The sequence below is a fragment of the Vigna radiata genome, chromosome 7 (assembly GCF_000741045.1).
Source record: "Vigna radiata var. radiata cultivar VC1973A chromosome 7, Vradiata_ver6, whole genome shotgun sequence".
Taxonomy (NCBI): domain Eukaryota; kingdom Viridiplantae; phylum Streptophyta; class Magnoliopsida; order Fabales; family Fabaceae; genus Vigna; species Vigna radiata.
In genome coordinates, this window is record NC_028357.1 from 2,860,230 (window position 1) to 2,870,678 (window position 10,449).

The 10,449-nt window shown below is 29.3% G+C and overlaps 1 protein-coding gene across 1 annotated transcript; it reads left to right on the forward strand.

Moving 5' to 3' along the window:
* The first annotated feature begins 6,331 nt into the window (after positions 1-6,331).
* Positions 6,332-7,551, forward strand: LOC106767196. Its single transcript, XM_014652035.2, has one exon. It carries the CDS (start codon positions 6,516-6,518, stop codon positions 7,428-7,430), a length of 915 nt encoding a protein of 304 aa, XP_014507521.1. The 5' UTR covers positions 6,332-6,515; the 3' UTR covers positions 7,431-7,551.
* Positions 7,552-10,449: the final 2,898 nt, after the last annotated feature.

The window sequence follows — 10,449 nt, forward strand, 5'->3', positions numbered from 1 at the left end:
CGTATGAATGAGTTCGTGGGAAAATGTAGCCGTTATACGAGGGAAGACGTTGAGAATGAAGATAGCTTCTACTGGAATCCTATGCAACAGGTCTTCCTGTACTGTCAAATCTCTTAACTATGAAAGCACCACCTGGATTACCTAGGGATTCGTTTAACTAGATTAAACTATTTTTTATATAATATAACATAAATGGTCGATTTTAGCTATTTAATTTAATACAATAATTACAATTTTATTTAGATTTTACATGGAAATTTAGTTTGTGTTAATATATTTTTGGGTTTTTCTTACATTAATTATGACCATTTTTTATTTCTAGTATAATTACGAAAAATTTTCTTTTCTCATGAGTACAACATGTTTCTTTGATGCTTCACCATACATTATTATGTTTAATTATCTTTCAATAATATTTTGTTTTATAATTCAAAATTGTCATACAAAGATATCCTCTTGTGAGAGAGCTCTACATATCTAATGTCTTAGTTTATTTTTTTCTTACATGTATCATTTGCATAATTGTACATTCATTTACTTATATCCAATTTAAAAGATTACCAAAGCATAGTTCAACAGAAAAGAATTCAGTCCCTTTGAGTTCAAAAGAACAATTTTCATATATTACAATATTCCTTAATAGTATGCATATAAAATATTTCAAAATCCAAAGTTTATCAAAATAAAATAATAGGAATAATATGTAATACAAAATAAGCTATACAAAAATAGCTGTTCAAATCTACAATATATATATAAATGATATGATTATTAAATTTATCACTTGTAGTATCTTTTATTTCCGTGTAATCCATTATCATAGCATAAAGAAAAGAAAATAATTATAGGACAATGATAAGGTAATATATTTAAAAAAGAAAATATATAATTAAATTCAAGGATTTGATTATAGTACTGGTAGTTTATTATACTATACTTTTTTCCTCTCTTTCTTTGTTCGTAAAAGTAAATGAATTAGTATTTTATTTTATTTGTTTGATACTGTATTAGTTTTAATAATTCTATTGCAATTATGTTTTAACTATTCTAAACTAATTAGGAAATTATATTCATTAATTTTGGTAAAATGTGATAAATTTGAATAGACTATTTGTGAATGGCCATAAAATTAGTAAGGTTAAATGTTTAAACTGTTGTCAAATAAATCTTAGGAATTATTGTAAGAGTATGAAGATAGTTAATTGAAAATAAATAAGAAATTAAATTAAATAAATTAAGGGCATGGACTAGTTTAAATTATGTTTGTATGTCCTCATTGATTTTCTTTTTTTCTCCAAACCCAGACACTAATTCTGCTTGTGGTAGTTAGATTAGATTCAGTGTTGGTGAGTGATATAAAAAATGTAAGTGGCCCATTATGTTGAGAGTGGCCCATTACGAGATATATTTTTTGAGTTCTTTTTAATAAAGCTACGATTATGCTATTTACACTCCTCCTTTATACTAATAATACACCGTCCCTCCACTTTGGTTTTCAAACTACGTGCTAATCACACTCCTCTCACCATCACATCAAATTTTCTCCCTCAGATTTAATTCTCTTCCAAAGAAGTGTAAATAATAATAGTCTAAAATAATAGGAAAGGGAAAACTTCTTTCTGGTACTTTTATATATTTTAATATTTATCTAGGGAAATAATTTATTTTTGTCTTTATCTTCTCTTTCACATCTTTTTTTTTTTTACTATGTGTTTACTGGAAAATAGATTTAATTTAAATTGTATATTTTATTTTATATTTTAAATTAATAAAAAATGTAAAATATAATACAAATTTATATTTTAGATTTTACATCACGAAGAGTTAAAAATGATAATCCTAAATTAAAAAGTAAATTTAGAATTTTTGAAGGTTATGAAAGTGAAGATTGAAACTATAGAATTGCAAGAAGAAACAGCTTAGAAGAGGTTACAAAACTTACAAAAGCCATTTGAAGAAACGGGCTTTAAAGTCACTATTAATAATATTGATTTGAAAGTAATAGAAAAAAAAGTATAAATTGGGAAAATACATAAATAAACCCTTAAACATAATACTTTTAAAATTCTATAATACTAATAATAAGTAAATAAAATACTAATCTACTAACACTATTCATGATAACCTTCCAATTATTAATAAGACACATAAACCTAACCACATAAAATAACAAATTAAATTAATGGTGAGAGCAAATTCTATAAAATTTAAAAGTGATTAAGATTTAATACTATTTAATTAAAATGGATTATAATTGTTTAGACTTAATTTATTAAGAATAATATTTGTTTATGTATTTCATTTCCTTTATATACTGGTTGAGATCATTTTAAAACTTCTGAAGATGATAGGAGGCTTGCCACATTTTAAACCATGAAATTTATCATAATATAACTTTTATTTTTTATGTTTAAGAGGCACATGACATTATGTCAACAAATGAAACTTATTATAAAATCTTAATACAATTATTATTTTTACTTTTTAAGGAGTGAGTGACACTATAGAGAAATGAGATGATACAAGTGAATTGTATTTGTAGTTTAACCTATTTTTTAATTTTGCTGTAGTCAACCAAAAATAGCATGTTGATACTATCATGGGAGTAGTAATAAGTCTTTGCATTGGATTAATATAAGATTGTATTAACTTAATGAATTGATTACTTTAAGCTAAGACACTGTAATGTAGTTAATTATAGTCATATTACTATTGTTAACCTCTTCTGTAAAAAATATATGATGAATTATTATAATTTACATATATTCAATATAGTTTCATAATTTCAGCTAGTTAATAGAAGAAATCGTAGATTTTCACAGTGTTGAAATTTTTTCAGGATATACATTAAGAAGATTTAATATCTATATGATATAATTATATAAGAGTTATATCACTACCTTCAATAAGAAAAATTATAAATTAAGTGTTTGTTAGACTTTTTAATATGCTACTTAACTTTCTACAAAACCTTTAACTTGAACTTAAATATGATATATCCTTTTGTAATTAGCTATCAGATTGAGATTTTAATGTTGTTTGATTACCTTAAGAGCAAAAATAAAGCTTACATTTTTAAGATTTCTTGCTCATTAATTTATAAATACATTGGTTTCTCATTAATATCAATCATATTAAATATACATTGTACTGTAATATTTAAAATAAAATATATATAAAACAGATGATTTAGACCTTTTGAATAAGTTCAAGCATCCAAAGTAGCAGTTTAATAGAGAAGGCCATGGTAAAGGAACATTAGATAAAGGTTCCATAACTGATTAAAGTAATAGAAGAATGAATATAAAATCTCTAAAGAAAAAACATATACTTAAGGTTTGAAGAGTATTAAATTTTGATTAATTCAAATCACATGCAAGTCACGGGTTCTACTATGAAGAGTTTTCTGAAATAATTAAAATACTATCTCACATGGTTCTACAAGGAATATATTTAAAAAAAAAAAAAACTAAAAGGTACAAAAGATAAATTATATAAAATATTTTTTCCTGTTAAAAACAAAATTCATAAAAAAAACAGAAGTTGGAGAGCATGATTGGAAGAAATGGACGGCAGCACTTCCACATGGACGTCATCTTTTACAAGAGTTCAGAGTGTATACACCATTCAACCTTATCATCAACTTTCTTTTTATTTCTTTAATTTCAGTTTAGAGATTATGCATATTTACAAAATATAAGTAAAATACAAACAACGATATCTAAATATTAATATTAATCTCAATTATTGTTTTTAATTAATAAGTATTATTAGACTTTATTGCATATTATAGAGAAGTCAAGACCCCAGAAACAAGGAGTATATATATTATATATATTTAAATTTTGTATGAACATGGTGCTCCTTTCTGAATATGTTTGATTTAAATAATGCATGGCCAGCTGAAAAGTGAGTATATTGACTCTTGAGTGGCATATGGGAATCAGAATAAATTCTGTTAGAGCGTTAACTCAGTGTCTTCTTGTTCTTATTTACTTGCAACTGATAATGATTGATCAGCTAAAGCTCTATATTTTCTCAGTTTCAGTTCAATGACAATGATGCAGCCTTGAATAATGTCTTAATATTTTTTCTTATATACACTCATCAATACTGTCTAAACTAATATAATACTAAGACACATCATTTTTCATTTTTCTCTCTTTAACTTCTCAACTTCATCCACATGCCTTAAACTAAAATCACATGGCATCATTCCCAAGGCTCAATCCTTTTAATATTTTTCTCTACAAATTCTACCCTTTTGCAACTATACCTCATAACATAACCAAGCCATGCTTAATCAGCACCCACTAACTTTATTCAATATTGCTCTTATCACATTCCATTCATATTCTGATACATCTTTTAAGAATAAAACCGTAAGAGAGAAAGTTTTAAAACAGATAATAACTGTGATTAATTTTAATGATGTCATTTAGAGATAAAAGATCAATACAAAATTTTTACAAACTTTGATCAATTATTACTAGCATAGTGATTAGTAATTATGGGCCTGGGATACAAAAGATCCAAAAAGCACATGTAGTGGCAGTGCAATAAATGGAAGAATGCTTGCTTGCAAGGCTATATGGATGCATTGCATAGCCAGACTTGTCTCAGTTGGTTATGAGCAGGCAGCATCTGATGTTTAATTTGGAGCACATGCAAAATGACAATGGTGTTTCCTTTGTAAATTCAGCAAGGCCATGCCTTCTGTAAAACAACATCCTTATCACAATTCACAGCACTCCATTGCAATGCAAGTTGCAGACAAAAAATTGATTTTGATTTGCATTTTTAACCCCATTTGGTATAGCAGATGATGTTGTCATACACTACCAAAATAATGAAACCAGACACCTTTGTTTGTGCACACTGATTAAGAACAAGTTTGCATACATATGAACAATCATAGAAAGCATCCTGAACTAACTAACCAAAGAAAACTATTATTATTTCAGTCCTTGAAAACGTGAGTGTTTTTTCGTTGTCAATTTTTAGTTATAATTTTAGCAATCACTTATTTTAAATAACATATCTTATTCTTCACTTATTTCTGGTAAGTTCACTTAGAAACTTGAATCTCACATTAAAAATATAGTGTTGTGGTGTGAGGTTTGGAAGACTTTGGACTCTCCAACTATGACAACTAGTTTTAGTGATATGATTCTTCTTCTAATAAGGTTCTTCTCGTGAGACTTGTTTATACATGCTATGCAGAAAGCACATAAAATATGTATACATTTAAGGATTATTTTAACGACAAAACAAACTAAGTATAAGACAGTTTTATATTATTACTATCTTAAAAGGTATGCCAATGGTAACTTGTAATTGGTCCGACAATTTCAGATAATTAACCTAAGAAATAGAAACTCTTTTTCTGGTTAAAATAATTGGTCAGACAATAGAATTTAATGGATACAGACAAATGTTTTATTTGAACATCCTATGTGCGACGTGTAAATGTATTTATCACGACTTTGTAGCCTCTGTTATGCTGTCTATGGAAAATATGTTTGCTAGGTACATTGTTCTTGAAACGAAATGTTGTTTAAGGTGCAGATGCATGCAGAAAAAAAAAACAGAGGAGACAGGAAGAATCACCTTCCCAGCCATACAATTAACATGTGATTCCAATACTGCTCCCCTTACTCCTTAATCAACTCCTTAAGCACCCTTTTCCCTTCTCTACTCCTAACACAAGCCACCAACCCAACAGAAGCACCAGAACTTATATGCTGTAATGTTTTCATTATGCTAAGAAATCAATTTCCAAGGTAGTAGAAACATCACTGTTGATTGCCCCCTCTGTCTCCTGATATCCCTAAATCCACTGTCACCACAACACCTCATGGTTTCCATTATTCACTCACTTAATCATAAACTATATCAATTTGAAAGAACCTTGCCCTTATGTCCCCCAATAGCAACATCTTAATGCTAGCCTAGATTCCAGGCTAATGAAGGAAGCTTTTGGCTATAACTCAGCATTGTTTGCGCTAGCCAGCATTATTTAAATCCACCCCTCACTTATACTTTGAAGAAAGACATAAAGTGCAAAACTAATTCAAATAGAAAGCAGCTTCAATTATACACATGACCATTTAGAGATAAGTTATACTATTGAATTGTGGTTGAGAAGATGGGATTATTGTACTGGTTCATCACTGAGAGGAAGCAGGGGAACATATACCAGCAATGTCTAGTGTCCTTTGTTTGTGTACTACCACTAATTTCTCGAACCTCAATGCACTTCATCTTACCTCTATGGAATAAATTAAATCACATTAGTTATGGAATTGTTGGCCTAAACTATTACAAGGCAATCGGAAAGGTAGGGAGACCCACATTGTTGTCACATGCATGCACATATTCTACACAAATAGTTGGCATGCACACTTAATAGTTCCAAGTTTAGGTTCAGTTCTACCATGTTCCTATAAATAGATTGAAGTCATGCAATTCCCAATCAAGCATCCTTGTGTTTGGTGCACCGCAACATAGAAAAGATGGAAGCTTTTTCTGCATTGCCAAATGCTCATCAACCAGTGAGGTCCATTAGTTTGCCCACCAGACTGCACCCTTCTTCTCAAAGAGTTGAAGAACTTTTGAACCATCTTAGGCCTCACCATCTTCCCCAGTCTGTCTCAAGAACCACATGTTTGGAAGCAGAGACAATTCAAAGCGATTTGGTTGTGCTTGCTGAGTTGTATAACTGCATGGAGGAACTCTTCCATTCTCCACAGACCCAACAAGCACTTTTGCACTACCAAAATGGGAAGCTAGTGGAAGAGGCATTGGGTGGTTCAGTCACACTCCTCGACGCATGTGGCAGTGGAAGGGATTTGTTGTTGGGTCTAAAAGAACAAGTGCAAAGTCTTCAGTCAGCCATGCGTAGAAGAAGAGGAGATTCAAGCATTGAGAAAAGCATCTGTGAATATAATAGCTTCAGGAAGAAGGCCAAGAAGGAAATTGCCAAGCAACTGGGGGCAATGAAGAGAATGGAAAGTAAAGTTAATTGTTGTTGTCTAATGAGTCAAACTCAAGATCAGCATTTGATATTCCAAGCCAAAGTTCTAAAAGAAGCAAGCATCATCACAATCTCTATATTCCGTTCTCTTTTGCTTTTCCTGTCAATGCCAGGACTCAGAACAAAAGGGTCTTCCGTGATCTCAAAGCTAATGCCAACTAGGTTGTTTTCTTCAGAGAAAGAACAGAAGAACACAAATGTTGTGGACCTTAGTGCTGTGTGCACCCTCCTTGGAAGAGGAAAACACAGTGATGCCAAGGTTGAACTTCAAAGTACTCTAAGAGCGTTACAGACATTGAATGTTAGCATTGATGGTCTAGAAGGTGAATTAGATTGCCTCTTCAGACGTATAGTTCAAAATAGAGTGTCATTTCTTAATATGCTTGCTCATTAGCACAATGATTTTGTGTGAATCATACCTTGTAAATGTGAATGAGAGTGATCATGTAGTCCGAATTTTAAAGGATTAGCTCTCCAAAAATCAATACATGTTTGAACAAAATGGTTCAGAATTACATCGTGTCTTATTATTTCTACATCCTGCTTCCTTCTTTATGCTCCTTTCTCCTTCATCCTCAATTCCTTCTGAACACAGTCAAAAGCCCTTCCCTCAACTTAGCAATTAACTTTCGCACATAGTAACACTCAACTTTCTGACTAATACTTTAATTCATGAACACCTAATAATTCTGATTTTAATTTATATAAGTACATGTCTTATTGATTAATAACTTTTTTTCAATATATTAAAAACATTATTTGGTTTTGCTTGATTTACAGGTACTACCGTACAGTCCCCTTTGAAATCCATGATCATTTAAAATACAATGAATGTCATAGCTATAAACTATAATACTCTATAGTAACATTACCCGGTGTAAAACTCTTTGGGGGTATTTGACCTTGTTTAAATACTATATTTTATCTCTTTATTTTTTTTCTTCAATTTGCAATTTGATCTTTCTATTTTAGAAAATTCAATTTGACATTTCTTTTATTTTTTATTCAATTAAACATTTAAACTAACATATTCATTTAAGGAACTATAAAAATTGTTTAGTTAACTACTCTACAATAAATAATTTTAGATCAAAATTCTGGATTTTCAAAGATATAGAGATTACTTGTCCCTGTTTTAAAACTGAGATTCAAAATTGTGAATTAAACACGGACAAAAGTTTTCTATATTTAAAGAAACGAAATTTTAGTGCGATGAAATATGTGTTTTCATTAGCTTTGTTATCTAAACCTTTTATGCAAGTAGGAAAGTAATTTTTTTTTCTCTAAACAGTAGTTTGTGTCTGTATTTATTGTCATTGAAAAGGCCATGGCCCAAAATCACAATCTAGTTTTGCAATTTGATCGAGCTGCTTCTTCCTGCACCTTTCTGTTTTTCTTCTTGCATCCCCACAAAAGTTGCACTTCCCAAACTGCTCTTTATTAAAAGTATAATAAAAATTCCTACACTTCCTTACTTTAAACATTTTTTGAATTGAATGTTTTCGAAGGTGTTTTTATATTTGGAAAAAGCCTTTCCGAATATATTTTTAATAAGTTTTTGAAAATTTAAAAAATGAAAATTTTTTAAAATCATTTTCGAATTTGAAAATATTTTTTGGAACATTTCAAATTAGAGAAGAAGGACAATTAAGGAAAGTCAACTAATATTATTAACTCAAAATGATATAGTGGACATTTAAAAAATTAGAGACGGCAGGAAGAAAAATTAGGATGCAGGAAGTAACATACTTGGATCGGATTTGATTTATTTGTTTTAAAGCTTATGTTCCATACCTTATCATTTTCCTTTTTTTTTTTCAATAAATTTATTAGATTCAATCCCTCAGTGTCTCAACGAATCTTTAACAGTTAATCTTTGTTGTTTTAGTAAACGTTAGTGTTGTTTTCCGCTAATTTTCCTCATTCACTTCCTCTTAGGGTTCTATGCAAGTTAGTTAAAATGGAGATTTAAATTGTACAGTTTTATATATCATAAATAATCGTAATATAGTAGAATCGGTATGATTGACTATAAAATCGTAAAATTATAAAATTATATGTTTTTTTTTAAATTTTATGTTGCACCACCTCTTCACTTTTTTGAATAAATGAGTTCAGCTTAAATTAAACCTAAACCTAATTAAAAGTTAATGTAATTAAAAAATTTCATTGTTACGTGTTTTGTCATCACATTTCATCTAATTAAAAATTACAATTCTTATTAAAAATCATTTCTCAATTAAAAATTAACACAAAGCTGAAACACCACAACACCACCCAATTAAAATTTAATATAATTAAAATTTTCTCTCTTTTTTCAGGCACAAATTTTGGATATACACAAATATTTATTTCGGTAAAAGTTCAAACCTAAGGTGGTGGGGAAGAAAACAATGTTCTTGCTGTCCCACTTATAAAGGAGGAGAATGTTCTTACTAAGGAGATAGAACTAATGAAGATCCTTTTTTTAATTTTTTGTTTTAATTTGAATGATTTATGTTATATATGAATTAAGTTTAATGAAGTATTGAGAAAATGATGAATTTTGTAATCTTAAGTTTGATTAAGTATTGACAGTGGATTAATTTTATTTTCATGAATGTGTGTTTAGTGATATATATATTATGTTTGTATAAAAAGTAATATCTACTATTTGTGATATGATACCACGATTTACATATAACCATACATAATCCTAAGCATAATCTTGATTTTAATTACTTTGATTCTATGTTTCTTATTTAAATTCTTATTCTTTGTATTTTAATGAGTTATCTTTTCATTTTTCTTTTTCTATCAACATTTTGTGCCTTTTGTTATTGATATCACAAGTAAAAAGAACATAAATTTACTTCACTAATATAGCATTAGTATATGAAAAATTAGTACTAAAATTGTATAAATATTGTGTTTTAATAGGTTTAATAATTTCATATTGTTTAAGAGTTAATGTTAAACTTAGTTTAAATACTTATTTATCATTTCATCTTTTGATATGTCTTTTAAAGAGAAAACTATGATACAAATCTATGTTCCAAGATAGATGATACCTTAGAAATGCATTGATTAATCCTAACAATGCTATCAAAACATTATTTGCATATACTTTGAGTTTTCCTTATAATCATCAATTCCTTAAAAACTCGGTAATTGATCCTAAGACTGCTATCGGAATATTATCACTAGAGCTGTCAAAGAGGCCCTATAATAGGCCCTGGCCCTATAATAGGCCCTGGCCCTAGCCCATGTGGGTTGGGGCCAAAAAAGCCCACAGGGCCAAAAATGCCCCTTACTAAAAAAGCTTCCAGGGCTAAAAAGCCCCAAAGCCCTGTGGGTCAGGGCCAGCCCATGGGCTTTCTGTTTTACAAAAAAAATTAAATATCCAACAATAAATTGCATTTTTGCAGAGAAAA

Coding starts and splice junctions, on each gene's coding strand:
- LOC106767196 (XM_014652035.2), top strand. CDS start 6,516: ATGGAAGCTTTTTCTGCATTGCCAAATGCTCATCAACCAGTGAGGTCC.